The sequence below is a fragment of the Staurois parvus genome, unplaced genomic scaffold, assembly GCF_062004578.1.
Source record: "Staurois parvus isolate SC_StPar_1 unplaced genomic scaffold, SC_StPar_1.0 ptg000011l, whole genome shotgun sequence".
NCBI classification, from domain to species: Eukaryota; Metazoa; Chordata; class Amphibia; order Anura; family Ranidae; genus Staurois; species Staurois parvus.
The window spans coordinates 25,460,705-25,487,433 of NW_028317807.1; the positions used below are offsets into that span (position 1 = coordinate 25,460,705).

General features: G+C 40.6%; 1 protein-coding gene across 4 annotated transcripts in view; it reads left to right on the plus strand.

Moving 5' to 3' along the window:
• ARMC8 (armadillo repeat containing 8) overlaps positions 1–26,729 on the plus strand; it is a 182,637-nt gene that overhangs the window by 26,051 nt on the left and 129,857 nt on the right. For all 4 annotated transcript variants that reach the window (XM_089671757.1, XM_089671774.1, XM_089671765.1 and 1 more), the window contains exons 2-3: positions 12,336–12,412; positions 26,081–26,152. In XM_089671757.1, the coding sequence (XP_089527883.1) occupies positions 12,336–12,412; positions 26,081–26,152 (149 nt within the window). The remainder of the gene's footprint in view (positions 1–12,335; positions 12,413–26,080; positions 26,153–26,729) is intronic.

Below are 26,729 nucleotides of genomic sequence, written 5' to 3' on the forward strand. Positions count from 1 at the left end.
GGTCCTGAGCACAGTTCACTTCTGGTCCAGTACAGTTTGCTTCATTGTGAAAGCAAGTGATGACTGAGCTCAGAACTTTCCATAGATTACTTGGCATAGAACCAGGGATCATTGTGGCCTGGTGGCAGAGGTGAAGATGTAAGTGTGCCCTGGAACACTTGCTAATGTAGCCCAGTGTAAGTGCAGACCAGTGGGGAGAGGGAACAGTTGGACTGTGTACCCTAAGTATGCCAGACACTCATGTTGAAATGTATTCAAAGGTCAAAACGTGTGTTTTTTTTTTTTTTTTTTTTTTTTTTTTTTTTTTTGTCCTTACTGGGGAAGGTTACTCTGTTTGCCCTGGTGATCATAAATTGAATAGTTAAAACATATTGTTTGATGGAATGAAAATAAGGGAAAAATCATAATTTTGGGTTGTCACTGAAGCACGAGTAGAGGGGAAATCTTCCAATGGTAACAAGGGCTTCATTGAAAACTATAGAGATTTCTTCTCACTTCCTTTTTTGTTTCTATGGAACAGGAAGTGATGATGATTCTCACCAGTGGGACATGGATTTTAATCCTTCCCTGCTCTATCCAAAAGAAAAAGGCTTGGTTTAATATATACTTTAGTAAGTGGGGATGTACCGAAATTTCGGTGGCCTTTGGCGGATATGAAAATAAGCACCAATACAGGTGCTGAAAATAACCCCTCTGCCTGCCACCAACCGTTGGTTCTCAGCCTTAACTGAGAACCCATCCAATGGTCCTGGCACCGGGCATAGAGATCAGTGAAGGAAAGATGGCTTCCACTCATCTCTATGCCCTTGGAGGACCGGAGTGACGTCATTGCTTCAATGCTCAATGCCTTTTTTTTATTGAATGCTTTACATTGTAGAGGAGAGATGTGGGATGTGGGGTTTTATTGACCCACATATCTCTCCATATAGAGGACCTGTCACTGCTTATTTCTATCACAAGGGATGTTTGCATTCTTTGTGATAGGAATAAAAGTGATTACAAAAAAAAAATTTAAAGAGTGTAGAAAAAAATAGTAAAATAAATAATAAAAAAAGTTTAAAGTGCCCCCATCTCCCTGTTGTCGCGCGTAGTGGTGAACGTATATGTATGCCATGCCCACATATATAAACTGTGTTCAAATCACACATGCGAGGTATCGCTGCGAACATCAGAGCGAAAGCAATAATGCTAGCATTATACCTCCTCTGTAACTTTAAACTGCTAACCTGTAGAAATTTTTAAAGCATCACCCATAGAGATTTTTAAGTACCGTAGTTTGGCGCCATTCCACGAGCATGCACAATTTTAAAGCGCGACATGTTGGGTATCAGTTTACTAAGGCATAACATAATCTTTCATATTTTACAAAAAAATTGGGGTATATATTGTTTTTTATTTTATATTCATTAACCACTTGCCTACTGGGCACTTATACCCCCTTCCTGCCCAGGCCAATTTTTAGCTTTCAGTGCCCTGATGATCAGTGACGATCCCTTCGCTGACCATCACTGGTTCTTGCAGTTCTTTCCTCATGCTGTGACAGCATGAGGAAAGTGCAGCTGATAACCGGCAACTGTATTTACCCGGTGATCGCTGTGTCATTGGACACAGCTGATCATGTGGTAAAAAGCCAGTGTGTTTGGCCGTTTACCGTACTAAGTGATCAGCTGTGTCTGTAGGATACTGCAATCACCGGCGGACCCGAGTGCACACCGCTGGAATAGATGTCATCCCAAGATTACACAACCGCGCTGTAGCTGTCCTTCGGCTATAGCGCGGCTGGGAACCAGTATATATGGTGTATGTGTGTGTGTATATGTGTGTGTATATATATATGTGTGTGTGTGTGTGTGTATTTTTGCCCCCCAAAAAATATTCATTTTCTTAAAACTGTCCATTTCAGTTTTCGGCCAAGTGCATCCTGAATTTTTGGTTTCAGCACCAGAATTGTCATTTCGGTACACCACTGTTAGCATGAATGGTTTGTTTTCTTTAACCCCTTCTTGATGGAGGATAAAACAAATGTTAATGCCTGAATACAATTTTGCAACTTTGACATGTTAGTAAAACTGTACATATCATCGCAACTACTTTGTGTATATAGGTGGACTATACCTTGTTTTCTTCAGGACACATTGGGCTTTCATTTGGTGGTAAATTGTAATGGATATCTCCTGTGTGTGGGTTTTTATGTAAGGAAAACTGACCCAAAATCGTAAAAAAAAAAATTAAATTGGCTGTATATTTCTTGCTATTATCATAACTTGCCACCAAAGAACAACCCAAAATAAATTCTGTTTCTGGCGATTGCAGTGATACCACATATGTGTTATTTGTTGTTTGTAGCCGTAGTAGGGCCCAGAAACATTTAGTGCTTGTTTTGCTTGACTTTTTGACACTAACCCTGACACTGACCGAGATCAAACCTTAAAGGGATAGTTCACCTTTACCAAAAAACTGCCTACACAGATGAGGGGTGTCTGTAGATAAAAACAACTTGCTGTAGGTATTGGCCATTTACATACCTCCTGTAGCCTGACAGGAAGATTCCCAGGGCGTTGCTAGGTGAGGCCTAGTCATTACTGCTCACGTCCACCATCACAGGAGTGGGCTCTCGCTGACCATAGAGCTACTGCATCAGGGGAGAGAGAGAGAGCATGTGCGGGGCATTGTGTCAGAGAAAAAGCTCACTCCTGTGATGGTGGAGGTGAGCAATAATGACTAGGCCTCACTTAGCAATGCCTTCCAGTCAGGCTTCATGAGGTACATAAATGGCCTACACCTAAAGCAAGGGTATTATCAAACTTTAGTCAGAGACACAGAGTTTGATATTATCCACAGACTCCCCTTATCTGCATAGGCAGGTAAAGGTGAACAAACACTTTAATCTAGCTATTTCTTTCCTTCTTTTTTTTTCTCACACTTTTTTTTTACATCTTTATCTCCTGAGTGGTACAATGTATCTTTCTTTTCATTCAGAAGAGAAAGAAAACACAGTAGTGGGCTGCACAGTGATTGATCACTGCCATAGCCAATCGGAGGCTATTACAATGATCAGGTGATCAAGGTTCTTTTGTCATACTTGTCGTGAGGAGTGCACTTAATTACTCACATCTTTGACCCAGAATCATCTGAGAGAAGACTAAAGCCTGATGCCACACAGTTGCTCCAGGCTCTAGAAGGATCCTGACTATATTGTTGGGATCTACTCAGCTGCCTGATTGACAGCTGCCTCCGGCTCTGCGCAGTTGAGAGCCAGCTGCGCCAACCACCTTTCCAGTTAGCTCTAGAGTAGCAGAGCTATGACTGACTATCATTGCTCTCCATTCTGAGAAGATTGAGAGCTGAGCAATAAGCAGTTATGCGATCACTTAGTTCTCAGGCTTAGAGCCAGCGAGGGACAGGTGAAGAATCAGACTGATGCTGCAGCATGAAGGTGTGTGTTTTTGTTTTTTTTTGGTTTTTTTTTTATACAGTATATATACCCCCATACATCTCCTTTTAACAGAATATTGTGAGGTACCATATTGCTGTCCTATAATGAAGGATATTTGCAGCTTCCACAAGATCAGCCAAATATGGCACCCTACGGTACATACTTTCTTCCAAGGTGGGCCAATGTAACTGCAAAAAACATATGTAAACGTTAAAACTCACCTTCGTGTGTGTGTGTGCCATTAGAGAAGACCTGAATCCAAGGATTGGTTTTCACTCCCATTTTAAAATGTAAAGCCAGCCTAATTGTTATTTTTTTGCATTGGATGAAGCAGGGAAAGTTGAGATCCATTCCTCAGTTTTTATTGCTGTTCAATGGCTGTATTTATGTTATATTCTGGGGACAGGAAGTGAGGAGAAAATCTCCAAAAGGGACACAAACCATGATACAAAGCTTGCCGTGATTCTAACCTTCCTTTACCAATAATTGTGCTTTTTATTGTTTCTTATGTCTGTCCTGGAGATTTTTCTTCCTGTCCTAATAAGTGAAGTGAAAGAAAATCTCCCTAATGGGGCCCCGGGACAAGTAAAAATGTACAGACGTTCTTACCCTTCCATCCAAACCAGTAAAGATAGTTTTGTCTTTGTCCTGCTTTCAGTGAACTGCCCTGGGGGTTTACTTCATATTACAATGCCTGAGAATTTGAAAAAATGGAGGAAGCTAATCATCAGATTTCCAGTTTGGTTCTAATATTTTCTGTACAACTAATATCTGTTTAGGAATGTTATTTTAATTAATGGAGATCTGTGGTCAGAGAAATTGTTGCTGACCACAGTTTGAAAGTAGTTCTCTGGCAGTCATACTGATCCTCGGTCTTTAGAACTTCTTGAGTCACTGACGAGAACAAGAATGCCCAAAGCCAGCACTCCCAATGTGCATACTTATTCCATGTTAGTGACTTCATATTGAAGCCAGATGATTGGCATGACAGCCAGACAAACCTTTTTACAAGTTCAACAATGGTGGACATTTAGGCTACGTTCCCACTTGACTTGCATTTCATGCCAAACACCCCTATAGCGTTTGACAGGTGTTAGACAGGCGTTTGGGAAGCGTTTTTAACGCTCCCCAAACGCCCTATGTATGTTTTTGAGGCGTTTGATAGGCATTTGCAAAGCGTTAAAACCACACCACAAACGCCTATAATGAAGTTTAATGGTATTAATGCTCCGCAAATGCTCCACAAATGCCTGCCAGGCGTTTGAGAAGCGTCACCATAGAATTGAATGGGAGGCTTCAACTCTTCCTGACATGAGGCGTCTGTTTTGCCACGAAGCAATGCTAACGCTTCAGTGTGAACAGCACTTTGTGCTGCCATGTGCAGAATTTTCATAGGTATTTGAGAAGCATTAAAAACGCTTCCCAAACACCTGTCTGACACCTGCTGACAAAGCTAGTGTGAACGTAGCCTTATGGTTGCAGAGCTTCAAAAGGAGGATATGGTTTCAATGCTCACTTGTACATGTGTGTAAAATTCAACATGAGCTCTGTAGATACTTTTTTCTTTTCTTCAACAGGAGGTGAGGGGAATCTGGAAATGTAAAAAGCATCCCAAAACCCCATCTGCAGACTGCATAGTAGAGTACCTAATATTCATATACAGCATTTCAGACAAAAAAAAAATTATTTTGATACTTTACAATAAAAAAAATATACAATATATACTCACCAGCCACTTTATTAGGTACACCTTGCTGCCCGGTGTGGTCTTCTGCTGCTGTAGCCCATCTGCTTCAAGGTTCAACGTGTTGTGCATTCAGAGATGGTATTCTCCATACCTCGGTTGTAATGAGTTATTTGAGTTACTGTTGCCTTTCTATCATGTTGAACTAGATTGCTCGTTCTCCACTGACACCAGCAAGGTATTTTTGTCCATACAACTGCTGCTTACTGGATATTTTCCCTTTTTCGGACCATTCTCTGCAGACTCTAGAGATGGTTGTGCATGAAAATCCCAGTAGATCAGCAGTTTTTTAAATGCTCAGATCAGCCCATCTGGCATCAACAACCAGGGCACGCTCAAAGTCACATCCCCTTTCTTCACCATTCTGATGTTCGGTTTGAACTTCAGCAAGTCGTCTGCACCATATCTAGATGCCTAAATGCATTGGGTTGCTGACATGTGATTGGCTGCTTAGCAATTTGTGTTACAAAGCAATTGAACAGGTGTACCTAATAAAGAGGCCGGTGAGTGTAGAGCCTTTTAACTGTGTCTGTACAACTGTCAAAATAAGCTCTGTGCCCCCTAAATAGGAGCCTTGCAGTACATATTAAAGCTGAACTTCAGCCATATATAAAGGATCATTAGTTAAATCATTAAATGTAATTTTATTGCATGCAGTGTAAGTACCTACATTTGACCTGCTATCAACTTTTGTAGTCTACTGTGCAGCAGAGCTCAGAGAGGGGGATGGACAAGCAGCACAAGGAGTGTTCTATTAGTGTCCTGCTTCTTCTTTTAGGCTAGGTTCACACTCATGCAGTGCGGTACATCCAACGTGTGACGATCGCGGCGCCAGACCCCAGCCCTTCTCACCAAACTTGTGACCGAAGGACTAGCCAATCTAAAACCGCAATGTCACGTGCGCAACAATGCCACGCCCAGCTGCACTCTGTACAAAGATTTTCAAGCTAATGGACCACAATCTGTGTATCTGCAGCCTGGGAACGATTGTTATTGGGTCAGGTTAATTACGCAATTAGCCCTTCACACAGCCACCACCTCCTTTTTGTACAGAGAAGGAGGAAACTCCGCAATATCAGCAATAACACTATGATGTTTGAATAATCGTCAGTATACCACTGTCACCGCAGGCAGAGATATACCGAAGTTTAAAACACACACACAGTAGCGCTCTTTAGAGGCAGGAATTCGTAGTTTGCATTAAAGAGCGTTAGAAACAGTTCAACACTTTCAGAAAGTAAGATTTATTACTAAAAGGTCAAAAAGGTGCAATAAAAATATTTACAGAAAAAGATGTAGCCAATATATATATAAATATACAGAGAACAATAGCACAGCAAAGAGATAACAGGAGTTTAAAGGGTTAAAGTACTTGCCAGTCATCCTTGGTTTAAGCAGCTTCAAGTTTTATGAGCCCAAAAGGATTTCTTGTCTCCCACTGTCAGTTTCGATGTTAAAACAGGAGAGTCTTCTACTCTTTAACTCAGCTTAGCTTTTCTAGTATCTCCACAGGGTGTCTCCCTGGAGCAGTAACCAATCGACTCCTTTGGGGAGGGAGGTGTAGGTGGAGCCCTAAGTTATGACCAGAAACTCTCATAGCTTCTATTATGATTCATAACTTATTCTTGGGGCATTTGGCAGCCTGGCCACTAGTAGATTAATACTCAGCAGCATCTGCGGAATGGTTAGAGACAAAACATGTCATATACACTTGAATGATTCAGGAGATATAATTTTCTGCTCTCCTATATACGCCAGCTGGGGGGTGTAAAATATCTGGAAACTTGTATCAAAGTGACCAATCTGAATATATGCCTGGTTTTTATGTAAGTCTCTCATATTCCAAGATATGAAATCATAGGGGAAAATGGATGTTGAATGTGGTGTCTAGTTTATGGCTTCTCTGGAATGTCTTTGAACTCAGTGAAGGACTTGGTTTACGCTTTTACGATCCCTTTCCAGGCAAGAGTGTCTTAGACAAGGGGGCACCTAGCTGAGGAGGTTTTATAGCCAGGACGCCCTCCCACTGAGTTTGTTGCCTGTGATCTCTGCAAACACACACCGACCACATGTCACTCAACAGAGAGGGGGGTGATTGGAGGAGGAAGCCTACTTTGGGAGTGAGAGATGGTATAAAATGGAAGATTCTTAACAAAATGGAGGACCACATCCATCTCTGAGTGCACGATTGCTACAGCATGTGATTCGCACAGGAGTCGCACCGCATTCCTGTGCAAATCACATGCAAATTGTGTGCAGTGCGATTTGAGCCATACTTTATGTATGGCTCAAATCGCACCGCATCTGCACCAAAAAGGTGCAGGACCCTTTTTTGGGTCCGCACTAGAATCCGATTGCATGGGTATTCACACCTATGTGATCCGATTCTGCTCATCCCACTGCGTTTTGCAGACCGATTTTGGGGTGTTGTTAACATACACACCCGCAGCGGTTTGCATGAACGGGGTGCAATTCTGATGCTGTGTGGAATAAGTACATAAAACTGTGAATTCCGGAGCACATCAGTGTGAACCCAGGCTTACTCTCAATTTATGGGCATGGAATAAAGGTTTAGGTCTCCTTCCCTGCTTGATATGGCTGTGCTGTGGGTAATCCTAGGACTGGGTGGGCTAAAATATAAATATTTATAAATGAAACAGCGCAAAATAGACCTTCATACAAATTTAGTAAAGGCTTTTCATTCACCAAAATCTGGTGAGTGTATTTGATGTTGGTGTGCACGGGTGAGAGGTGGAAGTTTCCTAAAAGCATTTGGAATCCTCCGCTTTCATCACAAGTGGTTTTGGGGTGTCTTTCCTGAAGTTTTTTTGACAGAGATATGCACTAATGATTATGGGACATTTATGTTTTGTGATTCACTAAATTTGTATGAAGGTCTATTTTGCGCTGTTTCATTTATAAATGTTATTTGTGTTTTCACATTTTCTGCACAGCAGCAATTTAGAAGAGGTATACACATATTTTGTATTTGGCACTTTTTTGTTGGCGCAGGAATATTTTATTTTTTGTTTAAAATATAAATATAAATCCTTATACAGGTAAAACAACATTTCATTCATGTGTTTAGCAGTTTGCAGCTTTAACGGATAAGTTCACGTTTGAAATATGTTACGTGTTCCACCCGTATTTAGGGTGGAACATGGTCCATGTTCCAGCTCCTGCCTGTTCTTCCCCCTCCCTGTGATAGCAGGTTAGGGATCTTCTCCCCGCACCCGCTGTCAGAATTTAAAAACCACGCGGCTGTGCAGGGCTCCGCTCACATGGCTACGTCATTCATTCACAGAATTCTGTGAATGAACCTACAAGTACTGTCATCTGCGGCTTGTAGTTCTCAAAGAACTGCGAGAGTGCTGCTGAGTGCTCTTACATGATACAGCCAGACAGCTGTACAGTATTGAGTGTCTGCAGGTTCCTGGCCAGTGGTGTATTTAGGTTGTGTGCTGCCCTAGGCAAAACAAAAATCGTCTCCCCACCCCTGCAGAAAGAGCCTGACATAGACCAACAACACCCCTGCCCCCCACCCGAGAGAGCCTTCCACTACCACTGCCCCCCCATACACCAGCCACCATCTCCCATGGCGAGAGAGAGAAAGACACTCACCTTCACAGCTCCGGACATCCCCGGGAATGAGAGTCAGGCTGTGCATACACATCATGAAACCCGCAGCCTCTCTCGGAACCCACCAGGTCCCCATTGCCGCGTGTGTCCCTTCTTCCAAGGGGCAGCGCTGCTCTCCCACCACCCCCCCCCCCCCCGAAAAATGCAGCTCTAGGCAAATGCCTTTTTTTGCCTTGTGGTAAATACACCCCTGATCCTGGCATTGCACCCATCGTGGGCGCAGTGCCTTACAGGCTGCATAGTAAAAAAAAAAAATGATAAATGCATATTTTTTGTTTAACCTGCAAAACAATGTGCATTTATTATTTTATTAAAAGGTGAACTTAGCCTTTAAATATGATATGTTTTCCTTCTGCGAAATGGCATAAATATATCACGTCCTCTGTTATATGTCAGGAACTAGAACTTGACCAACCAGATTATGTTCTCAATGCTTCCAGCATAGTGTGGGATGGTAATAATGAAAAATAGCTGCAGAGATAGAGATTAGTGAAAAAGGAGAGGCTCCTTATTGTTTTGCAAAAGGGGACACATTGTTATGCTGCTTGGTTTATCCATTATTTTATGCAGTACGAATACAGAAAAAAAGTATGATTTTAATTTCTTTCTTTTTTTTTTTTTTTTTCCTTGTATAACATGTATGCTTTAATGTCACAGTATTTGTCAGGAAATGCTTTGCTGCAGAGTGGTCTATTTTTGTTGCCAAGTCAAAGGCAGACAAAAGTCAAAGTAACTTGTCCAAGGTCACAAGTAGCCCACACTGGTTTCAGACTGCATCTTTACAGACTTTTAATGACTCTCTAACCTCTGCTACTCTTTTTCTGCTTGCTGCTGCATGAAGTATAATGTTTTTATGTGCTCTAATAATATACACAAATGTCACAGTACGGTATACTGTACAGAAAGAAAAAATGTATGTTTTAGACAGAATAATCTGTCATATGGGATTCCATCTGATACAATCGTGTTAATCATTTATATGTTAAATGGTAGAAATGTAGAAGTATTCTTATGTCCTGTATGTCCAGCACTGCAAGACACCCATGATACAGCATCTACAGTTCATGGGCTTGCTAAGGCCTCGTTCACACTGGCAATGGCAAACGTACTGTATGTTTATATGCATTTAGAGGATATAAATGCATGCAATGATTTTTCACTGGTGCCATTCACACTGTGCATTTACTTGCATTATGTGCAGTTCGTTTAGCTATGAAAATAGAATTCTGTGCATACAGGATCAATTTAGAAACTCGAAATTCATGCAAACCCTAAATGCATTTACAAAAAAATAAATAGATAAATGCACATATTTTTGCAGGTAAAAAAAAAATGTATATTATTTTCTTATTTTTTTCGACAGCAGCCTACAAAGTATTGCACTGACGATCTGTAGATCACAGGTGCAGTGTCGGGCTCCTGCACACTTCCCTCAGCTTTCTGCCCATACATCTGTACAGACTTTCAGTGTGAATGGACCACGAGCACGCTGATCGGCATTCTCGCAGTCCATTGAAACTACAAGTGTGTCTGCCATGGCGGCAAGTAGTAATTGTTGTTTATTAACAGATCTTTGTGAATAATGTGGCTGGAGGGGCGGAGCCCTAAACAGCCACAACGATTTTAAAATGTGGCAGTGGGAGATAGGAACCCTCACCCACTGTCAGTGACGGACTGAAAACTCATGGGGCCCCTGGGCAATAGGGGATCATGTGTCCTTGCCCAAACTCAAAAAAGCCTATGAAAAAGGTACCGGGCATTTCATGGGGCCCCCTACTGACCCCGGGCCCTCGGGCAGTGCTGGAGTTTCCAAATGGTCAGTCCGCCCCTGCCCTCTTTCACAGGGAAGAGGGAGTGAAGGGGAGGGGGTGCTGAACATATGGTGTGTGTGTTTTTATTAGAGAGAAGTGGGGCGATAAGAGGGTGCTGAACATGGTACACCCTAAACATGGGTATAACATGTAACCCGTTCAAAAGGTGAACTTCTCCATTAAGTGCTGATTCACAGTGCTGCGAATTCTGTGTGGATCAGATGCATTCAGAAAAGCATAGATTTGCATGTCAAAAAGCATTATTTCCAATGAGGCCTGTTCACATACATGCGGTGCGAATTTGATGCAGTTGAAAAAAGGGTCCTATGCGGGTGTGGTGAAAATTTTATCTCCTGCCATGCCCAGTCCCCTCAGAAATCACATTCAGTACGCACCTATTACAGCAGAAATATCACCATGATACTGCACTGTAAATCCGCATCAGATTCGCACTGCAGCAGAGTGAAATGTTACTCAAGCAGGAGCATGTAAAGCAGGAAATGGTGATCTGGGAACCAAAAAATGTGTTTGTACTTCCAAACTGACTTGTATTTAGAAAAGCTAAAATCAGGAGCCTCGGCATAAATGAAATCTAAAGGGCACAGCCGTATCATTTTAAAGGATATTTTTTTATTAAAATTCTCCCAGGTCTTGCACTTCACTACACGTAACTACACGTCACTTCAGAGGATTCCTGCACATGCATGTTGATATTTCCGTTCATTCATATGGAAAAACCCATTATTTGTACCAATGGTGGACAACCTTTCTTTAGAATTGAATATAGATTGCACTGGCTATTTTTTAACTTCTAGGCCTCGTGTACCTTGGGTGTAAAAAATGCTGCTTTAAGTGCATTTGACATATTTTTCTTCTGCCTCTAAACGCCCCTCCATGTTAACCGATGTGTCCATGCACACACAAACATTATAGGCAGGTAAAACACCATCACTTGTTCAGGAGAGGAGCGCTTCAATACCAAAACCGCCCAATGTGACTAAATGCACTGAAACGTTAGGTGTGTTTAGTGCTTGAGTACTCATTCATCTTAGTGGCAAGAATACATTTATAATCTGACCAATTGATTGAATGAGCACCCAAACATGTTTGCAAAACGTAGTTTTAGGAGCGTTTTTACACTTCCTTTCTCCTGCCAGGGGAAAAGGTGTTCAGAAGCAAAGACCCAGTGTGCCTGAGGCCTTAGACTCTTTCTGATTGAAACTTGGTACAGAATTGATTAAAGAGACTGGTAAAGATAGTGGTGAATCACTGTTTTGCCTCATTCAGTTTTGCGTGTGAATTTCAGCTTGAGCTTTTGATCTCTGTGAACAGGCTGCTCTCAGGAAAGCAGAGAAGCACAGAAGATGTTAAACAAATCCTAGAGTCTCTTCTGCTGGCAAAAAATGCAACTATAGAATATTGTTATGCCTCAGTAAAAATATATGATCTGTTTGTTTAGCTGTCATCCATACTTTTGCTTTAGAGGTTTTGTGCAGCTAGGATGGCCAGTGTTTATAGCATACCTCTTCATAGGGTATGTATAGGAGCCTATAAGTACTTTTTCCAGAATGCTTCAGTCTTGCAGAGAAGTGAATCATTTCTCTGTATGTTTAATGCATGTGTCAGCTTTATAGGTAATTGAATGGTAAATCTATTTACTATAAGCAGCTCTGAAATAAGTAATAAACATTTGTTATATTTTTAGGAGGTCACAGCAAGCAGTCGTCACTATGTAGACAGACTCTTCGATCCCGATCCTCAGAAAGTTCTGCGTGGAGTTGTGTAAGTACCATCATTTATGATTTATAACGTACAAATTCAGAAGATACGCCCACATTTTAGAGTGGGAAATGTTTTCATTTTATGCTGTGAAGCTTTAAAGCGCTATTAAACCCAAAACCAAAAATGATATATTGCAGCTTACCAACCCATGGATGTGATAGAAGCATTATTTTTTTGTTTTTGTTTTTTGGGGTTTTTTTGTTTTTGTTTTTTTTTCTCTTTTTCACTTGGAGATCTACCAATAACACACCTTCTGTATTAGAGTGCCTACGCCAGGCATGCTTAACCTGTGGCCCGCAACCTCAAACCTTTGGCAACCCACACAGCCTCCTTTGGGTGCACGCTACTCTACTGAGTCTACTATGTTTGCCAGCCCTTCATAATCCTGGCAGCTGTCATACACAAGCTGATATTGCTGCTGGCTCTCCACCCTTCTCTTTCCTTCCTAACACACAGATGTGGGGTGAGGAGCCTTTACCCGAGTGGATTGCATCAAGTGGTATCCATACAGTAGGTTTGAAGGTGGATTCTCACAGTTGTGTGCTTGGTTTTATTCCAGTAGCATGCGGGTGCATGATGTGTCATTTTATCTTTGCTTAACCACTTGCCCTCCAGAGGATTTACCCCCCTTCCTGACCAAGCCTTTTTTTTTTCTATTCGGCGCTGTGCTATTTCAACTGGTAATTGTGCAGTCATGCAATGCTGTACCCAAACAAAATTTATGTCCTTTTTTCACACAAAAAGAGCTTTCTTTTGGTGGTATTTGATCATCTCTGGGTTTTTTTTTTGGGCGCTATAAACAAAAAAAGACCGAACATTTTGAAAAAAAAACCAAAACAATATTTGTTACTTTCGGCTATAAAAAATATATAGTAAACTCAAAGTTAGTCATAAATTTTAGTCACAATGTATTCTGCTACATGTCTTTGGTAAAAAAAAATCTCAATAAGTGTATATTGATTGCTTTGTGTGAAAGTTATAGCGTCTACAAACTATGGTATAGATATTGCAATTTACACCATTTTTTGCTATACAGTACTGCACTAGTTTAACTGACAATTGCGCGGTCATGCAATACTGTACAGAAATGAAATTTATGTCCTTTTTTCCCCACACAAATAGAGCTTTCTTTTGGTGGTATTTGATCACCTCTGTGTTTTTTTTTTTTTGCTCTATAAACAAAAAAGACCTACAATTTAAAAAAACCCTGATATTTTCTCATTTCTGTCATAAAAAATATCCAATAAACTCAAATTGGATCATAAATTTAGGCCAAAATGTATTTTTCTATATGTCTTTGGTAAAAAAAAATCCCAATAGGTGTGTATTAGTTTTTGTGAAAGTTGTAGCGTCTACAAATGGTGGTATTGATATTGGAATTTACGCCATTTTGTGCTATACGACACTGTGCTAATTTAACTGACAATTGCGCGGTCATGTATTACTGTTTATAAATGAAATCTATGTCCTTTTTTCACACAAATAGAGCTTTATTTTGGTGGTATTTGATCACCTGTGCACTTTTTATTTTTTGCGCTATAAACAAAAAAGACCAGAAAATTTTGAAAAAACCCAATACTTTCTCATTTCTGTCAAAAAAATATAAAAAAGTTAAAATTCATGATAACTTTAGGAAAAAATGTATTTTGCTACATGTCTTTAGTAAATAAAATCCTAATAACTGCATATTAATTGGTTTGTATGAAAGTTATAGCATCTACAAACTATGGTATAGATACTGGAATTTACACAACTTTTACTTTCTGACGGCCTATCACATTTCTTGAGGTGCTAAAATACCAGGACAGTACAAACACCCCCAAATGACTACTTTTTGAAAGTAGACACCCTAAGATATCTGCTGAGAGCCCTATTGAGTCCAAGGAAGATTTATTTTTTTCCAAACGTTTTTGGAAAATGACAAAAACTATTTTGTTTTTATTTTTATTTTACACAAAGTTGTCACTTAAATGATATATTGCTCACACATGCCATGGGTATATGTGGAATTACACTGCAAAATACATTCTGCTACTTTAACCGAGTATGGGGATACCACATGTGTGAGACTTTTTGGGAGCCTAGTCACATACAGGAGCCTGAAATCCAATGACCACTTTGGAAGCCTGAAGGTGCGTAACTTCCTCATTTCACTTCCTCACTACCTATCACAGTTTTGGAGGCCCTGAAATGCCAGGATAGCACCAACCCCCCCCCCCCCCCCCCCAAATTACCCCTTTTTGGAAAGTAGTCATGATGGGTTCTGCAATTTTTTTATGTCACATAATACTCACGCGTTTTTTTTCTAACGCTAATTTTTTGAAGAAAATGCAATTTTTTACTTTTAATGCACAAAAACACAATATAGTGTCCAATTATTTGGTAAAATATAAAAGATGATGGTATGCCGATTTAATAGATACCAAACATGACATGCTTTAAAACTGCGCACACCCCATACAATGGCGACAAACTGCATACATTTCTAATATCCATAGGCGACGCTTTAAAAGCCACCATTTTAGATTTACAGAGGAGGTCTAGTGCTAGAATTACTGCGCTTAATCTGATGTTTACGGATGTAGATGTAGACTCTAGATATCTCCTCTGCCCTCACCAAGATTGGTGTGATCAGACGCTTTCCCAATTTACAAATGGTGCTGTTTATATCCTGTGAAACTGAAGCGATGAAATGCTCGTAGCGTCTGATTTCTTAGACTATAGAGATGATTGGCGCCATTTCGGTCTCCAATCAACTCTGTGGTCAGCTGGCAGAAACACGAGCTGCATGCTCAGGTTCCCCCAGGCCGTGGAAGGCAGCAGGGAGGGGGGCATCTTCTCCTGCTACTTGTAAAAGCAATCCTGCAACTAATTAGCCACTAGGATTGCTTTTACATGAAAGCCGATCGCTGGCTGAAAAAAATTATACTAGGACGAGGCCTCATCCTGGTGTAACCACTCAAAGTCCAGTGATGTACCAGTACGTAGCTGGTCATTGTTGGGTATATATGTTTTTTTTTTTTTTTTTTTTTTTTCAATGTAGTCTGTGGGCTGAATGGAAAAAAAAGAGAAGAAATCTCTGCCAGGAAAAAATGTGGTGGTATGCCCACCATTAGAATATACCACCCTGCATCCACCCACTTCTAATGGTGGGCATACATGAAATGTTCTTTTTTTTTTTTGTCATTCAGCCCATGGGCTGAACGAAAAAAAAAAAGAACCAAACAGATTCCTCTATTCACATCGGTTGATGTGGATCAAGAAACCTATGGCAAAAATTATTTTTTCAAATATATACCGACGCATAGTGGCCACCCCAGGCACCCATACTTCGGCATATATGCTCTTTTTTAACTGCGGATGAAAAATCTCATCCAACAGCACTGCACACACTTACTTATGTATATTCTAAGAGCAAGACCCTGTTGCTGTCAGCATAAATAGGTTGATGCTGCAACTGAACGGCATTCCTGCAAAGAAAACCTCAATGGGTAACAATAAAACAGCAAAACTGTAACAGTAGAACAGTAACTTGACAACAACAAAAAAAATACTATTTTTTGTTTTTAAAAATTTTTGCTTTTTATTTCTTAAGTTTTTTTTATTTTTTTTTTTAACTTGAACTTAAACAGATTGTAGAGTCTCTCAAAATGCGATAGCCAGTTTCCTGACTACCTAACACCTTTTGAGACCCTGTGCAAATATGTGCCCTGAACTATGCTGTGCTGTATCCTATACTAATACTCCACTAGTGTGTGGTAGCGATGGAAGCAGTCCTTGAGGCAGAGACCAGGTTGGCCAGGACAGGAGGGACAAAAAAGCGGGTGTCACGCTTTTTCCATGTCTGCAACAGACCCATCTTTTTTGGGGTGTCCTTTGTGCTGGCGTACCAGGAATGGCATTGGTAAAATGCCTCTCATGCATCCAGCTAATTGCATCTGGGGTGGGGGTTTGGGCCATGGCTCCTTCTGGATACAAAAGGGCCGTGATGATCTCTTCCTGGAATTTTAGGAAGGATCCACTACGTCCAGTTGCTTTGTAAAGCACAAAAGCATTATATAAAGCCAATTGAAATAAATAAACAGACACTTTTTTTTCTTCATCATCTGGTCGTTGAAGTCCATCCCTCCCATGATAAGGTTATAGTCGTGGACACAGAGGGGCTTCTCAAAAACACCAGCTGCTGTGGCAATTTGGATGGTCGTGTCTGCGTGAATGTAAGACAGGACGAAATCATCCCGTTTGTCCTTCCACTTCACTGAATGCAATTCCTAATTTCTCAAGCAGGCTTTTTCCCTCTTTCTAAGACGGGTATTTATAAACCGTTGGGGGAAGCCCCAGTGATTAGGTCATTAGGTCGTACGGTGCCACATCCACCAATTCCAAGATTGTACAAATGTCTAAATAGTGGCTCGCTTGAATAAACATTGTCCACGTATAAGTGGTACCCCATATGGAAAAAGGATCACACCGAGTCCCAAACTATCTTGCCACTTCTCCCCATGTAGTCTGGGCATCCGGGGGGGCTCCACGTGACTTTTCCCTTGTAAATCCGAAACTTCTATGTATAGCCTGTTGCCCTTCCACAGGTCTTATACATCTTGACGCCATATCTGGCACGCTTGCTGGGGAGGAATTGAATGCAAGGTGGCCAGAAAAGCTAATGAGAGAGTCATCAACACAGATGTTTTGCTGGGGAGTATAGACATCTGCAAATTCTTGGTTAGGGTGATTTACAAGGGGCCGAATTTTGTGGAGCCGTTCAAATTCAGGGTCACCCCGGGGACGACAGTGTGTTGTGGTTGAAATGCATAAAACACATTATACTCTCATATCTATGCCTGGTCATGGCAGCAGAGAACACGGGCATATGATGAATCGGGTCTGTGGACCAATACAACCGCAATAATTTTTTTTTTTACCAATGCCCATGTTGAGGGTTAGGCCCCCAAAAACCTTAAATTCGGAAACAGTAATACGTTTCCATGCAAATTGTTTGGCAAGCTTTGAATTTGGGTTGGTGGCGATAAACTGTTGTGCTTATAAATTGCTTTGATCCACAATCAATGCATACAGATCTTCCGTGAAAAACAGCTCCAAAAAATCAAGGGAAGTAGTTAAATTTGCTTTTTCCACATGAATTCCAGGTTGGGCAGTGAATGGGGGAAGTATGGGTCCTGCAGAATTTGTGGGCTGCCAATCGGATTTGCAAGCACATCTGTAAGGCTCTAGGGGCTCTACGGGCCTGAGTGCAAATTCTTGGTGGCTGCCGGACACTACTTGTGCTAGCCACCCCACCAGCTTGTACTGCACTTAGGATGTACTAGCCCGCTGGTGCTCACCAGTTCACCTAAAGGTAGAGCAGCAATTGTATTGGCACTCTGCTACATCTCAGCAACCTGGTAGCGGGGTTGGGTACACCTGACCTTAGCAGGGACCTCTTCTCCATCGTCTGAGCTATCTGCCAGGGTGCCACTGCTGTATACAGGTTCATATTCTGAGCCTGATTCTGTCAGTGAGTCTACCCCTTCGCTCTCATCTGACATGCTCAGAATCCTGTAGGCCTCTTCACTAGGGTACCTTTCGTTGGACATTTTGGCCACTAAATTTATAGGTACCTAGTGCGATTCACGGGAAAAAGAGCACCTGGCTGACTGACACTGCATTTGCTAAAGGGGGGGGGGTAAAGCCTAGGGGCTAAACACAGGTACCGGGGCTGATCCCGCTAACGCTGCATTTTTGTGGACACTATATGGGAATTGGTTAATAAAAAAGTTTATTGCACTACTAGAGCATGCGCTTGCCTGGTCTGTATTTTTTTTGTTTAGATTGTCCATAGTTCTTGTTTTGGAAATCAAGAAATGGCTGTAAAGACCCTGATATAGTGAAGGCTGCAACACTGGTTTGGAGCTTTTTAGGCTGGTTACACCTGAGTGCAAGAGTGGGACTAATGGTGATCTGGTTAATAAAATATGTGATTTATGTATTACTTCTGTGACTGTGATTAAACAGTGGGCAAATATCCAACTGGGATCAGTCCCAATGGAAAATGATGATCGTGATTGTTGTTTATAATCTTCAGTATTCTATTCAAAATAACAAAAATTCTGAACCATTTCATATCATTGTGGTCTGTGACCTATTACCAGATCACTTAAGTGGCCCACACTTTTCATTCGATTGAGCACCCTTGGCCTACACTCTGGATGGAAGAGCAACAGAGACACCTTTGGACAGCAGCATTGTCTGAGGTGAGGGTAGTGATAGATGGACTAGCAGATTTAGATATACTAACAAATGAAAGCTAAACTCCAGCTAACACTTTATAAGCAATTACAGCAAACAGATTTTTTTGTTTCCTTTTTGGGATAAAGATTTTACATAAATAAAAGATGACCATTGTAAGCACCTCTGTCAGTGGTAAATGGTGTGTCTCAACCTTCAGACTGCTACATCTGCAAGACAGTCTTTTCTGAAAAACAGCAGACTTGCTGACCAGATCACCAGGTGGAAATAAAAGAAAGTCTAAAAAAGAAAACTAATGCAGCCAACGCATCTAAGAATTGATAAGCTGCGGCGTAATACATGTTTGCTTTTGGGTTTAATAAGTTTTAAGTGTATGTAAGCTTCATTTTTCTCACATTGCCTAATTTTCATAACATTATGTGCTTTGTGTCCTCTTTCCCTCTCCTTTAAAATGTGTGTCAAGCCAGAATGTTTTCTTATGCCTGGTACAGATTATGAGAAAATCAGAGGAATGATCTCATCCGATTTTCTGGGAAGGTGACTATCATGATGTAAGGGACAATAGGATTAACTTGTATGAAAATTCTTGACCGACAAAAGCAAGCACTTGCACCTTTGGTTTTTGTCATCCAAAATCGTCTGTTGAAAGCACTTTACTAACAATCGGATAATTGACTGATCATTCCTTGTACAGTAATTTTTGTACAGTTTTGTTTATTGTGTTTAACCATTTGCTGCCCGCCCTATGGTCGAATGGCGGGCAGCAAATGTCATCAGCGTTTTGGGTGGACGCCATATGGCGTCCTCCCGCACATGCGCAGATTGCGCTCCTGCAGAGCGGAGCAATCTGTCACCGGCCGTGTACCTCGGACACATCTGAGTATCAGCCCCGTTGCCGGTACTATGTGACCTGCTGTGACCAATCACAGCAGGTCACATGACAGTTGTATACAATGGATGGCTTCATTCATGCCATCCATTGTATACTACTGCCTAGCTGTGAATGTTCACAGCTAATCACATGCACATGTCATGTGATTAGCTGTGGCCAAATCACAGCTAAGCACAAAAAAAAAACCCCTGAATGAATCGATGTCATTCAGGTAAATGCTTGCTTATAGCAAAGGAATTCTTTGCTATAAGCAAATTGTGTAAAAAATAAATACCGATCACTTCCCCAAAGTAGTACAGTGTTACTATGGTAACATTGTACTACTTTGATCATAGTGAAATATGAAAATAAAATCTTAAAAGAAAACAATTTAATAAAAAAAATAAAAAAAAAATTCATTTTTTTTTCCATACTGTCACCAGTCAGTGTCCCTGATCACCGCCATGCCAGTTATATGATGATGCTGTACTGCACTGGTGACAATATGTAAAAAAAAAAATAGTGAAACAAATTTTTTTAATTTTCCCAAAAATTATGACAAAAAAAATACAACTTCAAAAAACTCGCCATGCCTCTTATGAAGTACGTCGGACTGTCTACTCTGCAAAAAGGGGTCATTTGGGGATATCTGTACTGTTCACTGGATATTCCCCATGAGGGAATTCACGCATGACACTATTATTTATTCATTTGTTCATCATCCCAGGTATATATATTCAGGGGACGTGTATTTAGTTTGTGTATTGTAATCACTGATTCACTTAATATATTTTTTTGTGTTATTAGTGCTACTCTGTTTATTTTAATTGACTATTCACTTAATTGACTATTCGGGTATAAGGTTAGTGTCAGCAGCTTTTGAGGGTAGGATTCCATTTACGCGCAGGAGGTCTTTCAATTTTTTTTCTGTACTGTTCTGACATTCTTGGACCTCAAGAAATAAGATTGACTGTCAGTACTTCAGGACTGATCAATATTCAGATCTATACCATAGTTTGTGAATGCTATAACTTTCCTAAAAACTAAAAAATACATCCTAATTTGGGTTATTTTCACCAAAGACATGTAGCAGAATACATCTCGGCCTAAATTTATGAAGAACAATTATTTATTTGCAGACTTTTATAACAGAAACAAAGAAAAACTTTTTTTTTTTTCAAAATTTTTGGTCTTTTTTTTTGTTATTTAGCAAAAAATAAAAACCCCAGTGGTGATTAAATACCACCAAAAGAAATCTCTAGTTGTGTGAAGAAAATGATAAAATTTTAGTTTGGGTACAATGTTGTATGACCGCGCAATTGTCATTCAAAGTGTGAGAGCGCTGAAACCTGAAAAATGGCCTGGGCAGGAAGGTGTAAAATTGCCCGGTATTGAATTGGTTAAGAGTCTTTAGTTATGGATAGATCGGAAAAGGATTACAACTTCTATGAAATTTTTCCTGCTATCCGGTATGCCATTGGAGGGATTTCACCTCTCCTGTTCTGCTGATAGTGTTTTACCTGAGCGGAAGAGAGGGGAACTCTTAAGCCTCCTTCACACTGGCAGAGTCTGCCAGCAGATTCACCTGCTGAGCAGGGAGTCTGTCCTCTGATCCCATTTACATCCGCTGCTCCATAGAGGGCAATGAATAGTCTGATTGGGTGTGCCTGAAAAATGACAAGCGAACCATATCAGTCCATAAGGTCAAACCGTGCAAGTCCCTAATCAACTAATGTCACAAAGCTGCAGGTATATAAGAGGATATTGTCTCTTAAAAAGCGAATTCAAATGGATACTGCGCTAGGCGAACCCTTATACCTTTATGAGCACTATGAAGACCTTCACACAAGCAATCAAAAAATGAAAATGAAAAAAATATGGTAGTTAAACTAAATAAGTGCATACATATGCCCTATGAAGACCCTCACCTCTCTGAAGGGCGATCAAAATTTAAGAAAAAATCGAAAGCATAAACTAAGTGGGTACAATAATCATACATACGTATGAAAAACCGTGATATATGGTCAAATGAACCTGAAATTTCATACATTATCCATGAGCCCTATGAAGACCCCCACACCTCTGAAGAGTGATCGAGGTTGAGGTTAAGTCAAATCTCACTGTGCAAATTGTATTCACCTCAAATATACATAAAGGTTAGTAAAACAAGTGTCAAAACAAGAAAAACAATAACAAAACGTCCATATAGACGTACACCATAGTCCATAAGTATGAAAAGAAAATTCCACAATCGATGGTATTATTTATAGACAATGCTGTAGGTGCAAATATAGATAGACTTGTTTCAACTGGTCACCAAGGTGCACACCACCACCAAAGTATCGAATGGAGGCTTACCAGAAATGGAGACCTCTTAATTACAGGGGGTCCCAACCAGCTTTGGAAAGAAGAAGAAGAAGAACCATATCAGTTCTCCCCTGTGAAAGGGGCCTTCAACAGTAACCATAGAATAAAAATGCTTTGCTATACATTTTTGTGTATTTGATGGGGTTTCCTAAAAACAGAGCATTTTTATTACAGTGTGATTTAAATAAATGCATTTTATGTCCTTTTTTTCATAAATTATGTAGAATTATTTAGATATGCAAACTAGTCACAGGGTTATAATTAAAGCAGAACTCCAGTTACATTTTTTTTTTGTTTCTCATGCAGTGGGGCTGTGCTCCTTTTGCATGGTTTAACTGCTCGTTTTGTCTGGGGGCTCAGGGAAAACCTATACTTATTCTGTCCTCTGATCCTCTGGAAATTCATGCTCCTCCACATCCAGCAATGGACTGTTCTTGCCATCCTCACGTTTGAAGGTGGTCTATGGGCATGATGACATCAGGAACAGCCCATTCACAAGACTGCTGAAGTGTGGGGGAAAAGGAGCGGTGGGGACTGGTCTTGTGCTTGGTGGATCGGCGGATTAGATAAGTATATCTCTGCTTACAGAACCCCTAGACAAAAACAAGCATTTAACCCATGCAATGTGGCACAGCCCCACTGCATTGGGAAAGAAAATGTTTGCTCAGAATTCTTCTTTAAGTTAACCAACGAATGCTAATGTTGTTAATTTTGGCCTGAGCATCTGTTTGCATCCAGTAGGAAGAGCCTATTCTAAAGAGAAATGTTAATTACACCAATGCCTGTTTATATTTATATTTATATATATATATATATATATATATATATATATATATATATATATATAATTTTTTGTTTTTTTTTACACACACACACAATATTGCCAAAAGTAGCCAAAAGGGATGCCTGCCTTTACACGCACATGTACTTTATGGGTATCCCAGTCTTATTCCGTAGGGTTCAATATTGAGTTGGCCCTCCCTTTGCAGCTTCAACTTTTCTGGGAAGGCTGTCCACAAAGTTTAGGAGAGTGTCTAGGGGAATGTTTGACCATTCTTACAGAAATGCATTTGTGGCTCGCAGTCTCCGCTCTAATCTGTCCCAAAGGTGTTCTATCAGGTTTAGGTCAGAACTCTGCAGGCCAGTCAAGTTCTTGCACCCCAAACTCGCTCATCCATGTCTTTATGAAGCTTGCTTTATGCACTGGTGCACAGTCATGTTGGAACATGAAGGGGCCATCCTCAAACTGTTCCCACAAAGTTGGGAGCATGAAATTTGTCCAAAATGTCTTGGTATGCTGACACTTTAAGATTTTCTTTTACTGGAACGAAGGGGCAAAACTCACCCCTGAAAACCAACCTCACATCATAATCCCCCCTCTGAATTTTACCCTTGGCACAATTCAGGTAGTCAAGTACTGTTCTCCTGGTAGCCACCTCCGTCGGATTGCCAGACAGAGAAGCGTGATTTGTCACTCCAGAGAACACATCCCCACTGCTCTAGAGTTCAGTGGCGGCGTGCTTTACACCACTGCATCTGATGCTTTGCATTGCACTTGGTGATGTAAGGCTTGGATGCAGCTGCTCGGCCATGGAAACTCATTCTGTGACGCTCTCTACGCACTGTTGTTGTGCCAATCTGAAGGCCACACAGAGTTTGGAGGTCTTTAGCTATTAACTCTGCAGACAGTTGCCGACCACTGTGCGCTTCAGCATGCACTGACCCCGCTCTGTCATTTTACGTGACCTACCACTTTGTGGCTGAGTTGCTGTTGTTCCCAGTTGCTTCCACTTTATTATAATACCACTAACAGTTGACCCTGGAATATTTAGTAGCAAGGAAATTTCATGGATGGACTTATTGCACAGGTGCCAACTTATAACGGTACCACACTTGAATTCACTGAGCTCCTGAGAACGGCCCATTCTTTCACAAATATTTGTAGAAGCAGTCTGCATGCCTAGGTGCTTGATTTTATACACCTGTGGCGATGAAGGTGATTGGAACACCTGAATCCAGTGATTTGCAGGGGTGTCCCAATGTCCAAATACATTTGGCAATATAGTGTTTGTATGTATGTATGTATATACATACACACATATATATATATATATATATATATATATATACAGTGGGGATCGAAAGTTTGGGCACCCCAGCTAAAAATTTGTATTAATGTGCATAAAGAAGCCAAGGAAAGATGGAAAAATCTCCAAAAGGCATCAAATTACAGATTAGACATTCTTATAATATGTCAACAAAAGTTAGATTTTATTTCCATCATTTACACTTTCAAAATAACAGAAAACAAAAAAATGGTGTCTGCAAAAGTTTGGGCACCCTGCAGAATTTATAGCATGCACTGCCCCCTTTGCAAAGCTGAGACCTGCCAGTGTCATGGATTGTTCTCAATCATCGTCTGGGAAGACCAGATGATGTCAATCTCAAAGGTTTTAAATGCCCAGACTCATCTGACCTTGCCCCAACAATCAGCACCATGGGTTCTTCTAAGCAGTTGTCTAGAAAACTGAAACTGAAAATAGTTGACGCTCACAAAGCTGGAGAAGGCTATAAGAAGATAGGAAAGCGTTTTCAGATGTCAATATCCTCTGTTCGGAATGTAATTAAAAAATGGCAGTCATCAGGAACAGTGGAAGTTAAAGCAAGATCTGGAAGTCCAAGAAAAATATCAGACAGAACAGCTCGCAGGATTGTGAGAAAAACAATTCAAAACCCACGTTTGACTGCACGATCCCTCCAGAAAGATCTGGCAGACACTGGAGTTGTGGTACACTATTCCACTATAAAGAGATACTTGTACAAATATGGTCTTCATGGAAGAGTCATCAGAAGAAAACCTCTTCTACTTCCTCACCACAAAAATAATCGTTTGAACTTTGCAAATGAACATATAGACAAGCCTGATGCATTTTGGAAACAAGTTCTGTGGACCGATGAGATTAAAATTGAACTTTTTGGCAGGAATGAGCAAAGGTACGTTTGTAGAAGAAGGGGCACAGAATTTAATGAAAAGAACCTCTGTCCAACTGTTAAGCATGGGGTTGGATCAATCATGCTTTGGGGTTGTGTTGCAGCCAGTGGCACAGGGAACATCTCACGAGTAGAAGGAAAAATGGATTCAATAAAATTTCAGCAAATTTTAAATGGTAACTTGATGCCATCTGTGAAAAAGCTGAAGTTAAAGAGAGGATGGCTTCTACAAATGGATAATGATCCTAAACACACCTTGAAATCCACGGGGGATTACATCAAGAGGCGTAAACTGAAGGGTTTGCCATGGCCTTCACAATTTCCTGACCTCAACATAATTGAAAATCTATGGATAGACCTTAAAAGAGCAGTGCGTGACAGACAGCCCAGAAATCTCAAAGAACTGGAAGATTTTTGTAAGGAAGAATGGGCAAAGATAGCAAAGATACCTCAAACAAGAATTGAAAGACTCTTGGCTGGCTACAAAAAGCGTTTACAAGCTGTGATACTTGCCAAAGGGGGCAGTACAAGATATTAACTCTGCAGGGTGCCCAAACTTTTGCAGACGCCATTTTTTTGTTTTCTGTTATTTTGAAAGTGTAAATGATGGAAATAAAATCTAACTTTTGTCGACATATTATAAGAATGTCTAATCTGTAATTTGATGCCTTTTGGAGATTTTTCCATCTTTCCTTGGCTTCTTTATGCACATTAATACAAATTTTTAGCTGGGGTGCCCAAACTTTCGATTCCCACTGTGTGTATGTGTGTGTGTGTGTGTGTGTGTGTGTGTGTGTGTATATATATATATATGTATATGTGTGTGTGTATATGTATACTGTATATTAAAAAAAAATCATATAGCATATTTTACCTAGGTTATGAAATATTGCATGAGAGCACAACCCCTGCCCCCCCCCCCCCACAATTTTTTTTTCAGGCTTCGAAGCAGTGTTTTTGAGAACCCTTCTGCTTCTTACACATCATGGCCACATCTCTTTGCCAAGTCTGACCACAAAGTCCAGATACTGTGTGCTTTCAGCACTACACTGTATGTATGTGCACTGTGTCCTTGATTTTTTTTTTGTTTTAATTGTGTCTCTGAAAGTAACAGTAAAACTGTTTGTATTATAATTGTTAAACCATTCTGGCCTTGTTTTTATATTATTTCTTTTCTGTTTTCAAATCAACAGAGATATGAAAAATGCAGTGATTGGAAACAACAAACAGAAAGCCAACCTCATAGTTTTGGGAGCAGTGCCAAGGTACATACTGTGACTGTCAGCAGCCACTGTCTGGCAGCCTGCTTGTGAATTCCGAATCTACTGTGGGAGATGGTGTTCAGGATTCTCTGTGAAAACTCTAAAAATGGTTCTAAAAAAATGTTTGGTTTATTTTAGAAACTACGCAGTAGCTGTAGCCTATCCACATTCATGGAAAAGCTTTACCAGCCTGTAAGCCCCATTCACACCTAGGCCTTGTGCAAATGGCCATAAACAATGCTGCGTTTATAGGCATACAACTTTTCTTTTTTTTTTTTGCCTCTAAACGCAGTTCTACGTTGGCCTATGAAGCCATGCACATCAGGCATTTAGATCAGTATATTAAGAGCAGTGTTTAGAGGCATAAGGGCTGGTTCACACCATAGAAACGCAGTTCGGATGCGTTCCGGATGTGTTTCTGTATGTGCGTTTTTGATGGGTTTCTGTTAATTTTTCCCCCTCTCTTTTTCTTCAACTTAAATAAGGGTGTGTGTTCCAGTGCGGTTTTAGGTGCGTTCCTGTGCATTTTTGATGATGCGTTTTACTTTGTTCCAGTACAGTTCAGTACAGATAAAATGAA